The sequence below is a fragment of the Haemaphysalis longicornis genome, unplaced genomic scaffold (genome assembly GCF_048455015.1).
Source record: "Haemaphysalis longicornis isolate Haplotype H1 unplaced genomic scaffold, Haemaphysalis longicornis Haplotype H1 scaffold_2, whole genome shotgun sequence".
In the NCBI taxonomy this organism is placed as follows: Eukaryota; Metazoa; Arthropoda; class Arachnida; order Ixodida; family Ixodidae; genus Haemaphysalis; species Haemaphysalis longicornis.
Genome location: NW_027526295.1, coordinates 50,943,268 through 50,968,023, shown reverse-complemented (window position 1 = coordinate 50,968,023; position 24,756 = coordinate 50,943,268). Strand labels below are relative to the sequence as shown.

At 47.7% G+C, this 24,756-nt stretch overlaps 1 protein-coding gene across 1 annotated transcript; it reads left to right on the top strand.

Annotated features, from left to right (window-relative positions):
* The first annotated feature begins 2,903 nt into the window (after positions 1-2,903).
* LOC144168878 (uncharacterized) lies at positions 2,904-7,976 on the top strand. The gene is made up of 4 exons (XM_077697870.1): positions 2,904-3,390; positions 4,271-4,547; positions 7,370-7,567; positions 7,818-7,976. The coding sequence occupies exons 1-4, from the start codon at positions 3,302-3,304 to the stop codon at positions 7,845-7,847; spliced, it is 594 nt and encodes a 197-aa protein (XP_077553996.1). The 5' UTR covers positions 2,904-3,301; the 3' UTR covers positions 7,848-7,976.
* Positions 7,977-24,756: the final 16,780 nt, after the last annotated feature.

The window sequence follows — 24,756 nt, the reverse complement described above, 5'->3', positions numbered from 1 at the left end:
CTACTTCCCATCACAGTATACAGAAAGGAGTGCCTCATGGAGCCGTTTTAAGTCCTTTATTATTCAACCTTACGCTTATCCACCTAAAACGTGCGCTCCCTCCCGGCGTCAAGGTCACACTTTATGCGGATGACATCTGCATTTGGTGTGCGGCAAAGTCACGTCGTACAACGCAACAGCGGCTGCAGAAAGCTTTGAGCAATGTGTCTTCGTACCTTGCGTCCAAGGGTCTCCGCCTTTCTTCCGAGAAAAGCGTTGCCATGGCGTTCACCCGCAAGCGGATGAGACAATACCCTCTAATCCTTGGCGGTCGTTGTCTACAATACGCACGAACCCAAAAATACCTTGGGATCATCATAGATAAAAATCTATCATGGGCGCCGGAAGTAAAGCGATAACGTACTCGTCTCTCTGCGGTGACACAAGTTATTGGGTACCTTGCTGGATGTCGATGGGGAAGCGACTGCAGATCCTTGGTGCTTCTCTGCAAAGCATACCCTTACAAAAATGGGTTCTGAATTTCTGTTGACGTTTCATTGAGTTCTCATTGATTCAACGGAAAATCAACAGAAACTCAATGTTCATTGAGTTTACACATTGAGAACACAACGGAATTTTCGTTGTGGTCCGCACAATGATTTTTCTATTACGGAGTTCTTGTTGACTTTTTGTTGTATTTTCAGTGACTCATGGTGATTATTTGTGAAACTCAATGTTCATTGAGTTTACACATTGAGAACACAACGGAATTTTCGTTGTGGTCCGCACAATGATTTTTCTATTGTGGAGTTCTTGTTGACTTTTTGTTGTATTTTCAGTGACTCATGGTGATTATTTGTGAAACTCAATGTTCATTGAGTTTACACATTGAGAACACAACGGAATTTTCATTGTGGTCCGCACAATGATTTTTCTATTGTGGAGTTCTTGTTGACTTTTTGTTGTATTTTCAGTGACTCATGGTTATTATTTGTGGGCAAGTCATCAGCAACTGATGCCAAATACTATCTGCATGCTTCTTCGACATGGACAGCCACGTGCACTAAAACTTTAATACCCACTGTCCTGGATGTATGAGCCTAATTAGGCAGCATCTTAGCATATTTTTGTGCAGTGTGAGTGTATTAAATAAGTTGCATTTTTCAAGGAAGTTGCATTTTGTACAGGTAGCCAGCTTTCACAATGCAACTCTCAGCGCTTTCTTGTACCGGTACGTATAATTCCCAGCTGAAAATATGGCAACATATCCATACGACATGCATGATATCATAACGATTTCGAAATGTCTTCAATATCACAAAGATTTCAACGAAAATCACATAACTTTTACGGCATGTTGTCGACACCTTATGAATTCAACGACATTTCGTTGTCCTCAACATCATGAAGGTCCAATATCGCAAAGATTTCAACGACTTGTCGAATAAGTATAACGACATGTCTTTAATGATAAGGACTTCTACTAGATGTCGATATACTGCATGCAAGATTATAAAGGTCTGATATCGTAAAGAGTCAAACAACATGTCGAAGATCAACAACATGTTATGATATAAAGATTTCAACGATGAGTCCTAGACGTTCTGCAACATGTCTTCAAGGTATTCTTACAACATGTCACATATCGCACAAATCAGCGCGTCATGTCTGATGCTTTGTGTAACATCTCGCAGACAATATATGTTCTGCCTTGTCAGCATTGGAAGCATGCAAAGTACAAGATACAGCACAAGGTAAAGTACAGTACAAACTCTGATAACTTGCACTTTCAGTGTGATCGAACAAAATTCAAATTCTTGTTTATACTGTTGTTTTATCAATGTTTCTAGAGTGCATATTTCAATTTCAGCCATTCAGTTAACCCATAAAATTCACTTGTCCATACTACAAAATATCCGCTGCTTCACCACCAGCTAAAAATTTGTCTCCAGATATCATTAAACAGCAGCGTCTATATCTGGTATAGACGCTAGACGAAAACGTTTGCGTTCTGATTTTTCCCTTCTAGACGGACGATAGCATAACGACAACGATGTCAAGATATGCTTTGACTCATACCACGGCAAGCACAATCGTTTGTTGCTGAAGCCTCGGTTGCTCTTCGTCAACAACAAACTGAATCGGCCGGACAGTTTTTTTCGATTGCGTGTTTCCATTTCTGCGCAGGCCGGCGGGGGCGGCCCATGTTACATCTTTTTCGCTCGTCGCTGCCGCCCACAGTACCTGTTTGCTGCACTTATTACGTCGCCGCCACCACATGCTTCGGTCTCTTTAATATTGCCTTGCATTATCCCCAACTTGTTACAAACTCAGAGGTTTTCGCTGCTGTATGCGCCTGACATGCCAGGAGTGACATCGCTTGTAGTTTTAGCGCGATGTTGCTTGTCTGCAAGATCGGTGCGTGACAAACAAGCGTTACCAACGCCACAATTCCAACGGCGCATGCCATTTCCTTCGTGGCTACCGTGGCTTGCGAAGAAAAGATCGCGGGTGACCTGCGATAGCTTTGCTTGAGTCAAATAAGGGAGCTCCGGCTCAATCGCTCGGAGTACTAACAATGTGACCTCGTCTGCAAGATCGGTGCGTGAGAAACAAGCGTTAGAACTGCCAGAATTCCAATAATGCAGCATTGACTAGACACAAACGACAATTTTCATTGCCGGCTTACGTAGTTATACAATCATTTTAGACTTCGGCTGAAGTCCCGCCTGTATGGCTTAGTGGTTACGTCTTCAATTACTGTTTTGAGGGTCCGTGGTTCGAATCCTCGTCGGACGTTTTTTTTTTTTTTTTTTCCTGATGAAGGTTTTATTACCTCTTCTTTTTTAAAACCATAGTAAGCGCCTGTTTGCTTTCAATCACACCGACGTTTGCCACCCTCTTCCTAAACCCAAAGTAGTTCGTTTTCTCGCACCTCCTCTGTAGAGAAACCCGCCGTGAAAACAAAACCAAAACTAACTTTAAAACCTTCTTTACAATTTAGGTATATATGTCAGTTAGTTTACTTTTATTCGCTTTTGCGTTTAAAAACCTCAAATTCAAGTTATAAACACTTTTAATACTTTAAAAGCAGGAAGTTAATTACCAATAACACAATTTTCGTCAAACACAGAAATGCTGCTATTGCAGTCTGGCAACTATCACTCCCTTTTTGTGTGTTTGTTTATGGAGTTGGTTTTGTGCGGAGTGGTAGCTGGGGCGATTTGTTCAGTTTTATCTATTTCAAGCTTAAATCATAGTTATAAAAGCTTTATAGGGTGATGATTTATAGGCCTCAACGATCATCGCGCGTGAAAGGTGGATGACATTGCGTCCGAACAAAGTGTCGGTGTCCTTGAAGGGGAAGACGAGCGTGAAGGATTTTAGGCGGGAAACGTCGTTTCTGCTGGGGTGAGTACGCATTTTTTTGTTTTTCTGTTCTTGTTCGGAACGAGTTCTGGTGCTTATGGGTCAGTTATTCGGTAGACCCCCATCTCATTTGCTCTCAGAGCCTATGCGATATAGCATACTTGTTTGGCGCCTTGGATTTACCAGTCTACCGTTTCCGCAGCCGTCAGCATCAATTTACGCAGAAGCTAGACCTTTGTTGCGATGCTCGCGCTGTAGAACGCGGCAGCTAATTATTTGACATCACGCAAGGCTCTTAAACACCGGGGCGTTTGTTTGTTATGTGTCTCTCAAACAGTGCCTTTGCGGCGACTGTTAATTCCGTGCAGTGCGCTTCGCAGCTATTACGCTCGCGAGACCGGCTGCCGCCGTCGCGACCCGTCTCGTGGTCTTCGGGCCGCGATATGCGTCGTGGTATGCGTGCCGTACTCGTGAAGCTCACATTCACATACGTGGAAATTGAAGGTGAAATGCGCGCGCGTGGTCTCGCAGGGGCGCCTGCCCACTCAACTCTATTTATATTGGAGAATCGAACTTGCAAAGGCAAGCTAGGCATTGAAATGGAGGAGCCTCAACTAGTACACACCAGTTCCGATTGAAATCTAGGGATGCATATGGGCTGCTAGCAAGCGTTCCATGCAAATTAGCATAGCAGAGAGCTTTGCATATATCAGGCATACCCCACTCACAGAACCTGCGTGCCTAATAAATACATTACTGTGACCTAAATTTCAGTTTGGGTGTTGCGGGAATGTTCTTATTAGGGCCTTGGAGGTTACTCATTAACGATTAATAATCTGCTTAATGTAAGCATTCGTGGTTTGTGTGTGCTTTTCTTGTATTTCATCAAGTGCCACCACACTCACAGATTATGCACTTTCAGGTGCTGCTGCTGGCTGTCCGGGTTGGCTGGCTGGCTTTCAGTCCAGTTTCAAAGGCTTTGCCAGGGCCCTCCGTGGCCAACTGACACTGCACCTGCTGTACCCAAGTACTGCCTGGCCTTTCCTTGGTGCTGGGTACGCTTTGCCGCCAGGAATAGTCAATCCTTCATCCATCATCTGGCCGCTTGGACCACCCGTTCAGAAGCCAGCGCATTTGCTCAACGCATCGGTCCAGGCACCGCTGCCACATCAGTGCACCCACTGATTATGTACTTTCAGGTTAGTTATTTCATGTTGGAACCTGTCATAATGTATACCTGTTAGCAGTGCTCTAGCCCCTGGTTATTTGAAACAGTTTCATGAAGCAGTGTTGTGCATTTTGAGGGTGTCATTGCTTAGCAGGGATATTGAAGCGAATCTGGGGCCAATGGCTAAAGTGCAAGAATAGAAATTGAACTGACTTTGAAGCAAGTATCCGTATGTAATCAAGCCAAGCAAACATTTAGGATTTTCGATATGGTTTTGAATTTGCAATACAAACTGGTGTGGAGCTACTTTCCATTTTAAGTAAGCTTACAATATTATCTACTTCAGATCATACTGTTATTAATCACACTATACCGAAAAGTACATACCGCAGTCTGTAGATTTTGTCGGCACTTTTTTCGCAGTCTCTCATGACAGGCACTATTCTCAGTGATTGGAGGATAGCCGAGGTAGCACCAGTCTTTAAATCAGGGACGGTACTTCACCATTAAATTTTCCTAACAAGCACCATACGCTAGGTCAGGGAACATTTCATCCACTCTCAAGTTGCTAATTATTTATAATATCACATTCGAATATCAGCACGGTTTTCACAAGGGTTACTTGAGAATTTTTCGCGTACCCAAGCTGCAGCATAAGTGTCTGATTGATTTTCAATGGCTTCCCGTCGATGAAACGGACCAAACATACCTCCAAAGAACAGAAACGTGCGATAAGGATTGAGCATGAGGGTGATTAAACAGCGCTTCCAAAAGCAGCGTACCACCGGGCTCATTCTGGCAAATTTGCCAGGCTCTAAGTCTGCGATTTAGCGCGACGACCCATTTACGGTGACACTCAAGCGACGCAGGAAATTTGTGCAGCAAATAGACTCCGCACATGCAGACACTTGTTTTGTCATGGTGCACTTCGCACGGTTCTTGCATGAGCACTTTGCGCTTACGCTGATTGTTGGTGCAGCCAGTAACGACGTAATCACGCCTGCCCGGACAAGTAGCTTCTGAACATCGCCAAGTAAAAGGCAATGATGGCAATTTTCCCAGAATTCCGAAAATAAACATCAATTGAGGATAAAAAGGTCAGGCGTCCTGCTGGCAGGACGAAACGTGGCCTCACAGGCAATGCCTGTCAGGACAAAGTGGTGTGGACTGGCCCGCCACCTTAGCGGGTTAGGAACAGAATTGATGGGCGAACGGGACAGCTCTTGGAAGAATTAAACGTTCTCCTTAGGCACTGCTAAACTTGTTGCTGCTGAAATGCCAAATAAATGACACCGATTTTCGATGCCGTTCGGGGCGTCTGATATTCACGCATGGCACGGAGCAACAGCGTGGGACTCAGCGTCGTCTGCTCGCCCCGCAGTCCGAAAGAATTGGTGGCGCCCAGTGCAGGATGGAAATTCTTGTCTATCATGTCTGCTGCAAAATATGCCCATGTGGTCGAGATTTCGGCGCATGTAAAGATGCGCAGGTTGTCAAAATTAATACGGAGCCCTCTACTATGGCTCACCTCACAGTCTGTGTAGCGTTGGTGCATTAAACCCGAGAATCAATCAATTATAATTTATGCTTCATCTACATTGAAAAGAAAACACTTGAAAATCTTTGTCCCCCAGGTGGAATCTCTGTCACCGCCACTGTATGTAATTTTATTGCACTCTTACCTCGCAGTCGTTTCCACCCAGATCCTGTGCATAATCGCTCAGCATTGGAAGCTCAGGCGGAGGATGGTCATGCGCTCAACATACCAGAACACTGTCACTAGAGCACCTCTCAAACTCTCGTACTCCTCAAGAAGTGCGCAGCATGCCTGGGGGGGCACAGTAAAAACAGTGCCTCTTATCACACGCCACCACCACATGAAATATCGTTGCAGCTTTAAGTGCATAAATTTTCCTTATTCGAGCCACAGTCATTTGAAGCAATGAAAAAAAAAATAAGGCAATCAGCGCGCGGAGATGACACAGACAGTGCAAAATTACCTTATCTGAGCCGCTGTCCGCACCTGTCCAATTGTCATGCTGTGCTAGCTCGCTGTGCTAGCATTCATCGTGCAGCCTGCTTCGTGTCTGTGGTTGTAGGAGGCGTGAACAGCGCAGTGCGGAATTTCGAACCAAAAACAATGCTGGGTACTCCTTACGACAAGGCATTCGCAAACCCACAATCCTGCAGAAAGAACACCAGCCACACAAAAAGTTCCTGCTAGCACCACGCCGCAAACCACATTTCGCGTATGACCCTCGTGCACTGCTAGCCAATGAAAAAATGAAGGAGCAAATTGGCCTAGTTGTAACTAGGGTTCACTCTTTTCAATTTAAATAATTTAAAAAATCAATAACAGTCTGCTCATTTTATTTTGCTGAATCGGGTGCTAAAAAAGGTCAGTTTTTTATGGATAGTTGCATGAGTCAGGGCAAGGCATCGTACTGCCTACTTTGTGTGCATTACAGCCATCTGACTATTTTAGCCACATAACCTTTCATCCAGATTGACCTAACAGCACCCAAATGGTTTTTTTTTTGGCCTTTCTACCACAAAGCAATACACCCACGGTGTACTGCAGTGGGCACTTGGCAAACACTTTAATGAATTCTTGAAACGCTTGTTTAAACAAGCCGAAAGCATGTTGAGGTATGCATGTTCACCCATAAAAACTAAAAATATACATTTAAATTAAATCTATTCGAAAAGAATTTTTAGTGGATCAATGCCAAAATCTGTAAATGAATTACCGTAATATTCTGAGAAATTGTTCATGGGTACTCAAACTCTTCATTGTCTCGATCCTGGAGTTCATGTTGGTTCAACTGTTTCGGTTTTATTTTCTGCTCGCAGGTTGACATTGGGGGCGGTGTGCTAATTGAGAAGGGGTACCTGGATCAGCTGGTGCATGCGTGTGCGAGTGGCCCTGGCAAATTTGCCAGGGCTCTTTTGCGCCATGTCTTCACTCCGGAGGAGCTCAAGAGGAAAACTCTCTTTGGAGGGAAAGGCAAAGCCCAGGGCGACGCTCCTACAAAGCCAGGGTTGGACCAGGTGCGGATGAAGGCTGTGTTCGGTGAGTGCACATGATTTGCAATTAGAGTGCCAAGAACAAAGCTGTCATCTTTGTCAACTTGTAGCTAATCACCCGTTTTTCTTCATGTGCACAGTGAGATCAGTGCATCCCTTTTATGCTTTTTGGGAAAGTGTCTATTTTTGCACACTTTTATTACTAATTCTGAGAACTTGCTGAACACGTTTTCATTTTTTATAGTAAATCATAAATTCATTCTATCTCTTGCAGGCTACACGGGCCAGAAGTTTCCAGGTGTGAGCGCCGGTTACATAAAAAATAACCTATCATCGCTTTTGAATCGAGAAATAAAGTAAAAAGTGCACGCTGAACACCTTGTTTTTCTTTTTGCATGTCTGCATGAGGCACAATTTTTAGTCACATGACATGCACTACTGCCACACCATAAACTCGTGTATTGGTGGTGCGATAAAATGTAGATTCTTGTTCAACCTACAATGATCGCAAAAACCTTTGAAAGAAATCGCAGCAGAAACACATTGAGCACTCGTGTAAAACTCAACAACATATCAACAGAAACGCATGGGGCACTCGTAAAAATCTCAACAAAATATCAACAGAAACGCATGCGGCACTCGTAAAAATCTCAACAAAATATCAACAGAAACACATTGGGCACTCGTAAAAACCTCGACAAAATATCAATACGAAATTCAGTGGAGACTCAACGGAAAGGCAACAGAAACTCAATGGGAATTCGACGTAAGAAATTCAACGGAAAATCAATGAAACCACGGTGGCCACTTTTCCTGAAAAACTCAACAAATCCTCAACACAATCTCAACAGAAATTCTTTGGATACTCAACAATGTTTGTTGAGTGAATTCAACAAAATTTCTTATGAAACTCAACAATCATTTTTGTAAGGGTATGTGGACGGCTTGCTGCGCTACAGTCTGCCTGTTCTGCAACGGCTGTCGCCCACATGCAAAAAGCAACTCAATGCGGCTAGAAATAACTGCCTGCGTACCTGCCTCGGCCTTCCTAAGGGCTCATCGTGTGTTGGCACTGTCGCAGAGGCTGGTTGCTTGCCTTTAGATATTATTAGAATGCAGGAAACATTTCGAATATACTTGAGGCATACGCTGCACGCAAAATCCAAGTTCTTGGCAGGTATTGTACGATGCAACAAATTTTCGAGCTTCGCAGAAACTCTAAATTCTATAAACATCTCCGTACCTACCCAACGACGACAACTCATGCCATCTGGTTTCCCGCCTTGGACTCTATCACCCCTATACATAAAATTAAACATACCTGGACTCACATCAAATAAAGTTATGCCTCAGATATGCCTCCTTCGATTAACACTTGCCCATATAAGTGACCAATACTCTCGTATGACCCACATTTTTACTGATGGATCATCTACGCCTGACTGCAGTTCTTCTGGGCTCTTCATTTCATCCACCGGCCAAGCACTCTCATACCGTCTTGAGCGCCCAACGTCATCTACATCTGCTGAGCTTCATGCCATCAAACAAGCACTTCGCTACATTCTCCGCCAGAAGCCAGCACAATGGGTAATCTTTACGGATTCGAAGGCGGCACTGCAAACTCTTCGACGTGCAAGCTGCTTCAGCATTCACGAACATATATCCCGCGATGTCTCTTACTTAAATCATCAAGTTTGTGTCGCCGGACACCGCGTGATACTGCAGTGGATCCCTGCCCACTGCGGCATCATAGGCAATGAAAAAGCAGATGAGGCTGCCAAGAGAGGATTGCAACTGCGGAACGTGAGGAACATTTTCTTCACGAAGCACGATGCCTCTAGGCTAGCAAAGGAGCTTGTTTTCAGGGAAAGAAGCACCTTCTGGTCTCTCCCGGAAAACCAGCACCCATTCCTCCATCATGTCGACCCAACTTTGGCACTGAGGTTACCGGAGCGACTACCACGCCGGCTAGAGACTTTGCTCCATCGCTTACGTCTCAACGTGGCGCTAACACATACCTACCGATATCGCCTTGGCCTAACCTCGAACCCCTATTGTGACAACTGCGGTTCACCAGAAACCGTCGAGCATATTTTACTGGAGTGCCCTACATACTATCAAGCAAGAAACAATCTCGCACAGAAGATCGAGTGCCTCAACCACAGCTCCTTCACTTTAAAAGCACTCCTGGGACCATGGCCATCTCCCTCCTCTCAGCGTAAAGTGCTAACCGCATTATTTGAATACATCAATGACATCGGCGTCGCTGAGCTGATATAGGACCAGACCATCCTTGCACTTTACAACCGTCCATAGAATTTTCACGTGTCGCACTGACGGTCCCCAACGCACACGCTTCCTCTTTTTTTTTCTTTTTTTTTTCTTCTTTCTTCTCTCCCTTCCACATTTCTTCCTATTGCAACTTTTTCCCTCCTCCCGTACCCCGCAGAGTAGCATGTCGGCGTTAACATGCCGGCAGACCTCTCTGATTTCCTCTAATAAAGAGCTTTCTCTCTCTCTCTCTAGTTTGCACACTGTGTCAAACTCAGAGTCCGGGTCGCTCCACACAAGCGCTGCACAAGTGCACATGCGACGCTTCGCTGACTTTACGCTAGTAGGAAAATCTAAGGCCAATTGAAGGCGGGAGAAGAGTCGTCAGCGAAGTCAATATAGGTACTATGAAAATAAAATCAACCGAAACGTTTACCGCACAGCGCAAAACTAGGGAGCAGGAAGCATTTTTTGCGCTGGGTAAACAAGCACAGCGGTCAGCAGCACGACCGCACATCTGCGAACGCTTTTCCGTCAAAGAAATGCAATTGCTAGACGTGAGATATTGTGGAAGTTTGGGGGACGCTTACTGCACGAGCGCTATACAACAAATAGTTACATAAAGTACTTGAAATGCTTAAAATAAATAAAAGTGTGAACTGATTATACATTATAGACCTTATATATCCCGCCCGGTCAGTGCCGGCTCGTGGCCTAGTGGTTTAAATACAGTTTCAAACTTTCAAAAAAAGGGCGCCGATCCACTTCCTTATTTGGCGCATACACACAAATCACTCTCCATGCCATTTCCGAGTACAAAAAATCGCATACTATAAAGCGACCGCGTTCGCAAACACCGACACTTTCTTCAACAATTCCCACGGAATTGCGCAGAAAAAGCGCACACCCAGCCGACGCGCCGACCGAGTGAGACACGCAAACGTTATATCGTGCTCCGAAAGTTTGCACCATCCGGTCCGTTTGCTCCTGACTTTCAGTTTTCCTCTCTTGAACGGCGATTATATCGATATCATCCTCCAGAAAAAGGCGGTTAAGCTGGTACCGTCTCCTTTTTGACGACAGGCCCCTGACGTTAATTGTTGCCACCTTAAGTGCTGAAAGGAGATTCGCTGCCATTCACGTTAACGAGCATGTGGACAGGATGGTGCTTTCATACGTGCCAGGGAGAGTAGCGAACCGGTATAGTCGGCCAAGTGCACTGTCTAAATGTTATAGAAGCTGTCATGTGCCCCGGCCATACCAATTTATGGCACATGTTCCGCCCTCGCCAAAATCCTTACGTAGTCCTGCCCCCACATACACTACAGACAGCACCACGAGTACGGGCGTGGACTCAAAAGCAGCGCAGAAATAAACTACTGCATTACGGGCCAGGAGTCTCGAAGACACAAGCATGACCGACGCTGGCGCACTGGCGCACACCACTCGCGCATCTACGTCGGCGCTCGCCGTTGCCAAGGTATGGTACGTCCTTCAGGTGATTTGTATGTCAAGAAGGAACATACAAAAGCTGCACAGAGTGTTCGCGGTGTTTTTGTGGGGCTCAAGTTGGGAGCGCATGAGTCGAACTAATTTGTTTCGCTCGGTTAAAAGTGGTGGATTGGGACTGGCACATTTTTTTATCCGTCAAATAGTTTCCCGGTTTATGTTTCTGAGAGAGCAGAGAGATTGCTTTCTACGTACTGTGGTGCAAGTCCGACTACGTGATGCTATTCCAGACTATGTAGTTTCAACTTCTGAAATCCGATGTGTACGTGTGCGTGGGTTCTTGCGCGAAGTCGTGGATGCTTTTAAGATTTTGAGGGTTAGGTTTTCCCCGGAGTATTTGAGTAGTGTACCACGGAAGAGTTTATACAAAGATATGATTGATGTGTGTCTACCTGTACCGGTTTATCGTCAGTTGTATGCAGTAGGTTCAGGAAAAGATGTTCTAAAAAGAGTGAAACGAATGCCAGTACGTTCATCCTTTAAATCTTTTTTCTTCAAACTTCATAGCGGCACGCTACCGGTAAAACCCTGGCTGCAGGAAAAAGGACTATATGTGCACCCATGGACACTTAACTGTCGATTATGCCAAAAGCTGGAAACAATTGAGCACATCTTTCTGGACTGTTGGGACGCGGTGTTCCACTGGGACATCCTCCAACGAACCTTGAAAAAAGACTTACCATTAACGCCTTATGGCATTCGCTTTTTGCCCGTAAACAATGATGGAGGCGTGCCATATGATATGTTCATGGCACTTAGTATGCATTGTATGTGGAAAACTCGAGTGGCAGTTCAAAATGCTGAAGAGGATGCTCGCACGGTGCGGGAGTACTTCATTGAAAGCGTTGTTTATATAAGAGAAGTTTTTAGAGTCATGCCGGAAAAACCTGAGTGGTTACCCATTCTGGATGTTCTAGCGCAGTTTAAGATGTTTTAAACCACCCCCATCAGCCGACTGGTGGCTGGAGCTACTAATTTGTGTACTGTGCAGTGCGTTGTGTGTTGTCGCCAAGCAGGCAATAAAGAAAAAAAAAAAGCTCGTGGCCAAGTGGTTTGAGGCGCTGGGATTAATGTTTTGAAAGTCGCACGTTCGAATCCCGAGAGTACATTTTTTTTTAAGTTGATTTTTTCGTATGCGGCCGATGTTTTCTGGACTGAGTTCACCCTTTTTGGGCCGTAACGTTCACTGCTCCACGAGCGAGATCGCAGAACGCGCGCATACTGGCAATGACGCGCTAGCGAGTTCTCGTTGGCATGCTGTTGCCACAAGCACCGACTGCTTGCGGGCAGTGGGCCCAGGCCTCAATCAGCACACCCTTGGCCTGGTGCGAACTAGCTTTTTACGAACAGACATGAGTGAGGCAAGCTCCGAATATGCGGGAAAAGCGCATGGCATTTGAGAGTCTGCGGTGACGCGGAGGGCGTTCATCCACCGCGTAGGCCTCGTCTAGTGATTTCTACGATTCTAAGCCGCCCTGGGAGGTTTATCTTAGTCATTTGACAGCCGACAACATGGCAGAGCGCGGTACGGCGATTACTGAGATATCGAGAATGGCCATCCAACAACGCCATCGGATGTCAAGCATGTTGCTTTACAGAACCGAAACCAAAACCGATACTTGTTTGATTGCTAACCTTGGGCATCGTCCAATCACGGCGCCCCCCCCCCTCCTGACGTCACAGCCTTTAGTTGTTGCGGCCGCCGCAAACCGCGCATGGTAGTTTTTCTTCTTTCGCGCTTTGTAAAATAATTACCGATTTGTCAACCGGATAAACGATGAATAGTGTGTTAATTTGAGCCAGTCTACACAGTGCAAGCAAAAACGGGAGCTTGACAAATTCACTTCAGTGTCCCTTTAAGTATAGATCAAGGTTATATAATGCTTGCTCAGTTTGTGTACTTCTGTTCTAAGAGAAGACATAACGCACAGTAATGCTATAATCAAGTCATTTGAACTTTATTCAAGGATAAACATAAAACAAATTTGCCACACTGCACAATATCAGCACGTACACAATAAGTACAAAATGTTCGTGGGCACTACATGCATTTTGGTTTTCCTTACGCGCCGAAAAATTGACTTTACCCGTAACACATAGCATTATGAGCAATGAAAGCGTCAACAGCAGAACTACTTCAAAACAAGAGAAAAGAACTAGGCACTGCATCTTGACGCAGAAAACCGGGCCGCCGTAATGCCGATTCACGAAAGTGCAGCGAGCACACCGCAGCTGTCCCGGCGTCTTATCAAGTAGACATGGGTTTCTACAGAAGTTCACTCAGCATTCACGCCTGCAATTTCCTGGTTGCATTATTAGGCAAGTGTCGCAACAGATAAGTAAAAAGAGGAAAAATGGATGAATGCAAACTAAAGCGACCGCGGTATGTAAAAGCACATAGCAGGAAAGATCTCGAAACAGCGCAGCACGGAGCAGTACAACACAGTACTGCGATAGAATTAATGTTTGCGTATACAAGTGCGGGAAGCAACGAGCACTACAAGCGTTGTAATGCAATAGAGAAGACACTGAGATAGACAATTAAAGCGACTCGTTTAAATTCGAGTGGTAATACGCTGAGAAGTCCTAGAGTAATTGACACCACTTGCTCCGAGCCAGCCTGAGGTGAAATCAAGAGATAACTGTGACATAACAAAGCTTTAGACCCATTTTTTTTCGAAGTACCACCACGTCCCTTCACACAACCCCCGTGAACGTATTAACAGTACTATAGTTTCGCGTTACCTGTGGAATTTAGATGAAAATGGTGCAGTAAAACGCCAGGCGTACGGGAGTTGCTGTTGCAACCTAGTACCGCACATCGTTTCCGTAGGTACCGAGGAAAGCGCTCCGCTCCAACCGTTGGCAGCATCGTCCCGTAGTTCGACGTGCACGCCGGGCACGGTACTAAACGTGTTAACCGACGATACAACGCACCTCGCAACTCCACGCACAGCAAAAACTAAGTGCACATCAAATTAACAAGGGAAAACGAATGCAAATCCGCACCGCCAAAACACGCGAGGGGCGTTTCCTAGCAGACGATCTTTAGGAGCGCCTTTCCGAACACTACAAGGACTGCATCACAGAGAAATGACACGTGCCATTCTTCAGAGGGCGCTACAAAAAAGGTTTTTGAGAATGAAAAGCATTTTCATAAATTATTTACACACTGTGCCTAAATAAATGTGATTCAGAAATAAATATTGTTCGTAAAATATAAATGTTGTTTTATTGTTGAACAAAACTTGGCTTTTTGTTACTAGTGTTTGTTCCCTCCTCACCTAGTCGCGCTTCAATCGCCACTCCCGTAAGCCCCCATGCTGATGTCGCTGGCAATAGGTTCTGAACCGCTTTTCGCCCGAAGCTTCGCTACCATTTATATTTACCTTGGATTGTATTCCCCTGCCACCTGCCGGCGCGATTTTAGCTATTTCTTGCCGCGCTGGCTCATGTAGGCGGCGGTTACGATGGGCAGGTTACTATAGCCACAGAGCAGGTCGTGCCTGCTGCAGAAAGAGGAAGTGTGCGTTCCTTTCGAAGGGAGGAATAAAAAATTCCCCCGCATTTCCCCGAGGGGGAGAATGTGAAAGTGCGAATGCACGGTTGTCGGCCCGCTTGCGGCGCTTGCGCTCGGCCCCCGCAGCCCACCGCCTCACCGCCTTCTCTTCCATCTCTTCCATCGGGTTTGTAGTATCACGTGTACACCACGCAGTTATCAAGCCGCTATAACGCCGCTGAGTCGCCAACGCACGCCGCTGACGACGTAGTTTGAATGCGTTAAAGATATAAGGCGCGTCACTAACACTGGTATCACCGTCGCGTCCGTGGCTTGATCGGTAGAGCGTCGCGCTGCGGCCGCAAAGTCCTCGGATCGAAACCTGGCGCCGGATGCTGTTTCTTTTTTTAATATAGAGGAGCACTGCGGACGCCGCCGCCGCCGCCGCCGGCGGCGGTGGATGGTTTGGGGTCGCTCATAAAGTGCATTCGCACTTAAAACCAGACAAGGTCACGCGTTCGTAAAAAAACGTAAATAACGCGTATCTCACGGCATAGCACATGGCAATATTGGCGGGGAGATCTTTGAGTGGCGCCCCCTGGCTCTGACGTCGGCTTAGGGATTCGCGCCGCTGTCGTCTGCTACACTCCGCTTGTGAGGGCCAACAGTGCCTGGGCTAGAAATCGCCCGCTTCTGACGCATCTGAATAATTTGAAGCTGTATCCCCCACAAGTTTGCAACACACGAAGAGATAGAGAACAACTTTCTTCAGAGTATCGGTCAGAAGATCGTGTGTAACTCGTCCTTTTTTGCTTATTCGCGAGGATCAGCGATCAGAGCTTCTCGATAAATATTCAAAATGCGTAGGCTTCCCTGCAGTATTTTTAAAATGCTCCTATGAAGACTCAACAGTCTAATACTACGTACCAAGCAGCGGCCTCTACACGCTCATCGCAAAGCAGGAAATAAAGCGGCTTTCTTCTGTTTCTTTTGTTGCTGTCTTGTATCGGATTAATGTTTCTTGCTTTTTTTTCTGCCCAACGCATTAATTTTTCTGCGCCATCACATACTTCTTATTAGGAGGTTTCGGGATGTTTGGGAGCCTCACAAAGGTCGTGTGGATATTTCCTTCATTTTGTATGGCATACATTCCCTTCTTCACAAATTGGCTTTCATTACGGCTGCGTGCAAGAAGGTGCATATCCGCAGCGTGCTTTGTTTATTCACATGCAAATACGATGAGAAGGTTTGTGCTACGCCACCGCGATCGCGCCCTAAACAACGTGGTCCACAGTACTCGAAGGCGGCTTTTGTGCTCCGAATTTCTACCGTAATTATATCGTTATCATAACGAACTGACTCTAAACTCGAACAATGATGACATGATTACGGTGTTGAAGGCATGATGTTGAACGGCATGAAGGCATTTTGAAGGCACGGTGTTGAAGGCTCGCTAACTAACGTAATAAATAGTATACCTGCATATATTACAAGACTCGAAACCGAAGAAGAATTACAAGTACGTATTTATTGCTTTTCAACCCTTCCAGGCGCGAAGAACAAATTCTATTCTACTCGGGATGGAGTTCTATGATTTGAAGAAAATTACTTTTACTCTCTTGTCCTGGACTGAGGACCCGGCCCACTAACCAGATCGATTTAATTGTTAAACAGTTTTCCCCTCCTCCCCTAATTCCTCCTCCTCCTCTTGAGTGCAGCTTTCCTATAACGCATATCCGAATATCGGGAAGATATGGCTGTGCAAAATGTTCCAAAATATCCCTTCAGGTCTTAACAAACATATATGTGTTACCATAAATTTAACGAAGACGTGACTCGTTTTGCTCAATAAACCTCCATACTGGTTAGATGCCTGGTATAGAATCAGCACGCGCGTATATACACACTGGGTTATTTGGAACTCAACCTACAGTTTTTGCAGTCTATAGTGCATGTCGACAAACTTTCATGCCCTGAAAACGTAAAGCGATGTGACAAAACGCGTTCGAGCGTTCAGCAAGGTTGCAAAAACTGTTTTACCTTACATAAGATTACCGGGAATCGTGATGCCTTCTTCCAAAGCCGACAGCCCTGAAGGCCTAGAATTTGTTTTGGTCTTCCATTTTCGCTGTTGTCGGTTATTAGCAGCTGAGTGTTCCTTTTGTTCGAATGCTTACATGAGAAGCTGACGCCTAGCTCCGACTCTTCGCGCTCCGCACAGGGCCGGCTTCGCAAGGAATGGGGTGGCGCCGGCAATGTTTCTCCCGTAGCGGTATCCAAAGCTATATTTTAATTGACACCATGAGCTAAAGTATGCAATTTTAAGCCTATTATTATGATAAAAAGTTACCCACACGCGAATTCTGGTGCGGACAAGCATCAGACGTTGAGCGAGCGCAAAGAAACAGCAGGGAGAGCGATCCTGAGTGAAGCAGACGACAAATGCGAGAATCCCTAAGCTGACGTCACGGAGGCGCGCTTCGCAGCGCCGCCTGTGTTCGCGCTCACCGCCAATAGCGTGATTGGCCAGCAGCCATTAGGCCGGCACTCTAGCTGATCGCTGCAGGCATGGCTAGAGTGCTGTTCGTCGACATTAGTGATATATAAGGCTAGGCAAACTCCGGCCAAAGCGTCTGTCGTTGCAGTGTAGAGAATCTGTCTTAGCTTAATCCAAGAGACGGAGGTTCGCTACCGGCTATTCTGTGGGTTGTTTTTTCATCTTTTTAATTGAACTATACTTTTTATGGCTTAGGTTAGTTTTGGTGTTTTAAATGATTTCTTTGTGCGGGTTAGGTCATGTTATGCTTAGGTTAGGTTGTCTAACTCTACGTTATCTAGAGCGATGTAGTGCCAGACGCGGTAATTTTGTAATAAAACGCCGGTGGACGTCGATATAGTGGAATGCTTGTAATACCGCCGGACAGCACTCTCGACATGGCCAAAATGACACATTTAATTTGGACTTAAAGGGGCACTGACACAAAATTTTTGCATCTTGTTTTTTTTTGTTGCAATAAGTAGCTAGTGACCTACTTAAAACCTGTAGAAACCTCATTTGCTTCAGCGTGCGACGGTTGTTTAATTAGGGGCACTTTCAATGCGGCCAGTCGCAGTTTTGGTTTCAGCGAGTGCCGCGAAAAGATGGATTTTGTAGATTTTGAGTGAACAAAGCTGACCACCTGACCGTCGGAGGGATATCACAGAGCAGAGCCGCCGCAGCACTGTCGAATCCGCATCGACGGCAGCTTCTGCGAATGCCCCCACGTACTGATCTCGTGAGGCGCTTAATTAAAAAGCGACCGTGGATGTGACGCAGGCGCTGCGAGTGCAAATGCTACCGCGGCTAAAGAACGACGGGCGACGCTCGAGAGGGTGGGTGGTGTTGCGGATCTGGTAGCGTGACCGGTGGTGGCGTACGTTGATCCGGAGTCGGGGCAAACATTGGGGCTTGTAGGGCGACGAAAGAAACTTTATGTACAGATATCTACATGGCGTTTGACTTAGTGAACAGGCTTTTTCGCTCCTGCGCGCAGGAGCTTAAATAACCAGGTTGGGTCCACCCCGTTTCCCCCTTTCCTCAACTGACGTCAGTATGGTCCAATCAGGGGCGCCCCGGCTGACGTCCACACACTCACAAAGAGATGGCACTTTGCACAGGTTAATGTTCAGTTGACTCCTGATGATGCAATGGTTGAAGCTCCGGGAAGACGCCCTGACCCCGTCGATAATCCGGCGTGGAGTACTCGTTGAATAGCAGCGTCTCGGACCACAACAAAGCAGTCCCCCGCTGACGATTGCCGCTGGAAAAGCAATGCTGCACGTCTTTGTAAATCCCTCCCTGCCTCGCCGGGGGGGGGGGGGGGGGAAGCTGCGGAAAGCGCCTTTTTCAGCAGAAGCGTCCCTCTCCGCCGCGTCATCGCATACAAAGCCGGGTCGCTCCCCATCGATGAGGGTAGGGGAGAGGAAAACTTGCGATAATTGGCCGATGGAAGCGTTGGGTGACTGAACCCGGTAGCATTGCAGACGAGCGTCGTAATGTCAATACGCCGATCGTAACAGCATCTCCGGCCGGCGGGAAGCTCCCGACGACATTGGTTTCCAGCCCGTGTAGGAGGGAGTCTTGTCCCAGGTAGAGACTTCGGGACGGCACACAAACACCTCAATCAGTCCTCCCAGAGGGTAACCCATTGTTTTAACACGACGAAACGGTCAGAATCACGGCACAGACACTTGCGGGAACACTCCTGGCTTTTCCTGTCGCGGCGGGCTTCATGGCTCTCTCACGTGCACTCGCAGGTTCCGAAAAACACAAAAAAACACAGCTACAAAGCAAGCGGGTGCAAGGACAATTCCCTGAAAGACCACCAGGCTGCTTCTAAATTCAAACAAACATACTGACTAAAAGCCATCTAATGTGGCAACACTCAACACGAGAATATGAACTGAATAAAAATAAATCTGGTATGCAAAACGCATCAACAAAGGAACTCACAATGACACCAACCGCAGAAATCAATATTGGTAATTAAAACACAGTTCAGGAAAAAAAAATATGAAACCATATTCCTCGAGGCCATCTCTACACTAAGGGCAGCGGCTTAGGCCGTCAGTGTTGCCATTGAGCTTCCCCTTTTTGTAACGGACCTCAAAATTGCGCTGGGCTCCCCATTACGCAAGACAACCAAACTGGCACATACAAATGCCTCAATATACAAAAACTCACCATAAACAGGTAGTAGTAAACGCAACTACTTCCGGTGTTTATATACAACAAGTTCGTACACTCCAACAGGGTGAGACGAAAATGAACACTGACACGCAGATTCCACCTACCTTACGTGGCGTTAAATCGAAAACATTAACCACTTCTCCAACCAACAACACAAAATTTACGCTTACTTCACGCTCTGTTCGACCTCGAACAATAACTACTTTTCCAACGCCGAGCAAAAGTTCTAACTACGTGGTGTTAGAGCATGACGATCGACACACTGCTAACTAAAAGAAACAGACGCTTAACTACCTCTGTCTTACGAAAACTCGACAAACACTTGAATAATAAAACAGAATGAGCAAAGTACGCCATTATACAAGCGCACGCGGATTCGTCTGAATCCTTGAAAACATTCTAAGCCCTCGTCAAAACAAACATTTCCGGGTGTAGCCTGCCGAAACGTTGTTGCCACTTAGGCCGACCGCCTGTGCTGATATTTTGCAAAGTGCACCGCACAGTGTACGGGGGAGGTCTCTGACACTGAGGGGGAAAACAGGCGCAACGCGTGCGGAGAGTAGGGAAGTACAGGGAACCCACAGAAGAATGGGACGCCCGACCATGACGAACGCGTCGGCGGGGAACGCACTCTCCCCGAAACGTCCTCCCCACAGCTCTCCGAGAATTCCTGCGGAACCCAGTCACCCCCTTCTGCCCTTTCTGGCATAGTGCCCCTCGGCCTTCGTCACGGCTAGGGAGCGGCCTCTTTGTTTCCCTCGGACGTCCGAGTTTCCGTTTAGTTCTGCTGCTTCTGGCCATCTTAGCCTTGAACGCTGCAAAGTGAAAGGGTTCACGTTCTTTGTTTGCCTTCTCACGCTGACTGTTTTTCGGCCGGCTCCTTTTCCTTCTTTTGGGTATCGCGGCGCATTCGAGCGGCAATGCGCCGATCCCAGGCGACTTGCAGTCAAACTTGAATGGCATGTTCTGGCTGCCCGGGCCTACCTGCGCGGCTACTGGTTCGGTTCGCGCTCTGCGATCCGCCGACGCAGTGGACTCGTTACTTCTCTGCGCGCCTACGCACTTAGGTCGCGCTTCGCGATCTGCCGACGCGGCCGACTCGCTACTTTCTGGCGCGGCTACGCAGTTAGCGCGCGCTTCGCGATCTGTCGACGCGGCCGACTCGCTACTTCTCTGCGCGGCTACGAAGTTAACTCGCGCTTTGCGATCTGCCGACGCGGCCGACTCGCTACTATCCGGCGCGGCTACGGAGTTAGCTCGCGCTTCGCGATCTGCCGACGCGAACGGCTCGCTCCTAGTATGAGCGACTACGGGCTCAAGCCGCTCTTGCAAACTCTCGGAAGTGGGTGGGACAAACACCTTACCTAAGAAGTCGGAAAATTCATCCTCGTCTCTAGGTTTTTCCTCGAGTTTAGAGCCTTGCGATGTCACCTCAACTACCGTGGCCGGCAGGGGCGCCTTTACGCTTAGAGTGCTGCTCTCACCCATGAACTGACTGCTGGGTGCCACCCCGTTTGAACTGGGCGCTACCGCTGCCAACTCCCGAGCTTTTGAGCGGGTCAGCGCTTGGACAACTACCCCGAAGTTCAAACCCTTTTGCCGCAACAATTCCTCAGACCGGTTGGAAAACAGGTACGGATATTCGGGCGGCAAACTAGGCGACACCGCGGCCTCGGTGTCAAGTATCCCGAAGGGGCCCTCGATACAAATTCGCGCGATTGGAAGACATACGCTGTTTGCCTCAACCGCCTGCTTGATCCAGGCGCACTCGCCTGAGAACTGCTCTGGGGTCACGTAAGATGGATGTACTACATCCATCGTCGCCGCGGAATCTCGGAGTACCCGGCAGCATTTGCCGTTCACAGTCATCTCCCGAATGTACGGTTCCAGCAGCTTCATATTCATCTCGCCTTCACCTGCCGACAGAAAAGCTACCCTGGGATTCCTACATCCGACGGCCACGTGGCCCGGCTGGCGACAGTTGAAGCAAATCAGTGGTTGTCGCTTTTCGAAAACCTTTTTCTGATGCTTCGCCTGGTCGTCTTTTGTCTCCGCTTTCTCATCGTCACGGTGCTTCCAATCTTTCTCTCTAGCGCCCTCGGCATCTCGGGAAACGCTGTCTTTTTGCCATTTTGGTTTGAACTCCCGTTTCGGACCCTCCCTTATTTCTCGAGCATGACGCGACAAGAACTCGTCAGCGAGCTCGGCGGCTCGTGTCACCGTTGTGACATCTGATTTGTCCATTACCCAGCTACGCATGCTTGCGGGGATCCGGCGGTAGAACTGCTCCAAACCTAGGCGTTGTACAACTTTATCGTGGTCGCCAAACGCGCCCTCCTCCTTTAGCCACTCCTCGAAATTCGCCATCAATTTATACGCGAACTCCGAGTATGACTCATTTCTCCCTCTTTCACCTTCCCGAAACCGCTGCCTGTAGGCCTCCGCTGACAACCTGTACTTCTTTAGAAGACACGCTTTCACTTTGCTGTAATCTTCTGCCTCTTGTCTAGTCAAGCGGGCTACCACATCGGCGGCTTCACACGGCAACAAAGTCAGTAAGCGTTGCGGCCAAGTGTCTCTAGGGAAATCCACTTTCTCGCATGTGCGTTCAAAATTTACCAAAAATAAACCCATGTCCTCTCCCACCTTAAACGGTTGCATGAGGTCCTTCATTTTGAACGACAGCTTTACTCCTCCCCCACTAGAGGCCTCGCCAGCACCACTACCGCTTCTGGCTTTCAGTATTTCAAGTTCGAGCCGCTTCATCTCTAGCTCATCTGCACGACGCTGTGCTTCCGCTTCTGCTTTATTTCTCTCATCTTGCTCCCGTTCTTTCATAAGCTCCAGGCCCTCTGAGAGCTCATCGTCGTCTGCCCCCACTGCTTCGATAGCCTCGATGATTTCTGGCTTTCTTTTCTCATCGCCTAAGCTTAACCCCAACATTTTTGCCAACTCTAGGAGTTTCGGCTTTCGTAGCGACTTCAGGTTCATGTCTGTATCGAGTGCTGCCAACTGTTACTGCAAAAAATCCTTTACCCCGACGCACCAAAGAAACCTCGCGTGAAAAGAGTAATACGCACAAAAAAATCCTTTACCCCGACGCACCAAAGAAACCTCGCGTCAAAAGAGTAATACACTTTACCTCCCTCGCTACACTTTGTAAGCAGAGCCTGGTAATCCCTCAAACAGAATGGACTCGCACTCACCAAACTTTGCAGTCATGCCTCCGTGAAGTCGGTTCCGATGCTTGGAGTCGACCCATGCCTCATGGAGACGATCCCGTCCGCAGTGGAGATAATCTCGCCGTGGTGGAGACGATCCCACTTGCTGCCAACCAGTGTTGCGGATCTGGCCTACCTATCCTTTTATCTCTCCCTTTCTCCTACCTATCCTTTTATCACTCCCTTTCTCCTCTAATCTTTATATACCCCTCCTCCCCCTCCCCCCCGCACTGGGTTGTATGCAGGTGAGCCCCCAGCTGGGCTCAATAATATCCCCAGTGCATCTCCTTTCCTTTTCACTCGAACCACTTACTAGTAGTAGTGGTAGCGTGACCGGTGGTGGCGTGCGTTGATCCGGAGTCAAGGCAAACATTGGGGCTTGTAGGGCGACGAAAGAAACTTTATGTACAGATATCTACATGGCGTTTGACTTAGTGAACAGGCTTTTTCGCTCCTGCGCGCAGGAGCTTAAATAACCAGGTTGGGTCCACCCCGTTTCCCCCTTTCCTCAACTGACGTCAGTATGGTCCAATCAGGGGCGCCCCGGCTGACGTCCACACACTCACAAAGAGATGGCACTTTGCACAGGTTAATGTTCAGTTGACTCCTGATGATGCAATGGTTGAAGCTCCAGGAAGACGCCCTGACCCCGTTGATAATCCGGCGTGGAGTACTCGTTGAATAGCAGCGTCTCGGACCACAACAAAGCAGTCCCCCGCTGACGATTGCCGCTGGAAAAGCAATGCTGCACGTCTTTGTAAATCCCTCCCTGCCTCGCCGGGGGGGGGGGGGGGGGGGAAGCTGCGGAAAGCGCCTTTTTCAGCAGAAGCGTCCCTCTCCGCCGCGTCATCGCATACAAAGCCGGGTCGCTCCCCATCGATGAGGGTAGGGGAGAGAAAAACTTGCGATAATGGGCCGACGGAAGCGTTGGGTGACTGAACCCGGTAGCATTGCAGACGAGCGTCGTAATGTCAATACGCCGATCGTAACAGTGGCAAGACGCGCGCTGGGAGCAGCCGGCCGGTCTGCCTACAGGTCCGCCTACAGATGTGTTCGGCTTAGCCCTGCGGCGGATATTCGAGTGCCGCTCTCGTAAGCGGTGCAGATGACAATTTTTAATGCAACCCGCCATCGCATCATTAACTCCTTTCTCATGTAAGCCACCATGGTCGGGACTTGGGGACAATTTCATGCAGCGGTAACAAGCTATCACTCGAGCTACCTGCGCCGGCCTGGGCCACTTCGCGGCCGTGGCCGCCGCCTGCACAGAGACCGTGCGGCTATCTCATGGGCTCTTCGTGCCTCCGGCGCATTTTCGCATCCAATGGTAATAAACAGTAATAGAAACAGAGTGCCTGGAATCGCTGTAGAACTTTAGTCACGGCCAGCTGCCCGATGAGCTGACGAAATCACGGCGCCTCCGCCGCCAACGATCGGGTCGTTCGTTCTCGAGAGCAGAAGCTCCGCCCTCCGGCCCTTTGATTGGAGCGGCGAGCCGGGCGAGCAGGCGAAAAACGCCGGCAGAGCGGAAGCGGCAAACACAAACTCGTGACGTGTTTGGATGTTGTTTACTTACACAATATCCTCGGGATGTCGATTGCGCGTGGTCCTCTGCTGGCTGCTCGGTTGCGTTTCGCACACTTTAAAATTGATTTTAAATATGTTCTAGGCTGTATTCGCCGCTGAGATTTTGCAGATGATGTATATGTGTTCCCACCAATCTATCTCCGAAGTTATCTCGCCTTCAAAATTTTGTGTCAGTGCCCCGTTAAGCAAAGCACTAAAATTCGAAAGGTAAAATACTACAGCGTAAATGGAGAGATGACTCGTATATTATCCTTCCATTAAAAGAAATCGATCCAAAGACAAACAAAAATATTGAAAGAGTCGGCGTGAACGCTTGAGGTCCGCTTTATTTGCGAGCGCCGGGCACGGCCACAAAAGAACAGCAACCATTCCAGCAGCGGAGATGATCAACCGTGGA

Bases quoted from the DNA above. Each gene is read 5' to 3' on its own strand.
- LOC144168878 (XM_077697870.1), top strand. From the start codon at position 3,302: ATGACATTGCGTCCGAACAAAGTGTCGGTGTCCTTGAAGGGGAAGACG. The intron at 4,548-7,369 runs GTTAGTTATTTC...TTCTGCTCGCAG, and splicing joins CACTGATTATGTACTTTCAG to GTTGACATTGGGGGCGGTGT. The intron at 7,568-7,817 runs GTGCGGATGAAG...TATCTCTTGCAG, and splicing joins CAAAGCCAGGGTTGGACCAG to GCTACACGGGCCAGAAGTTT.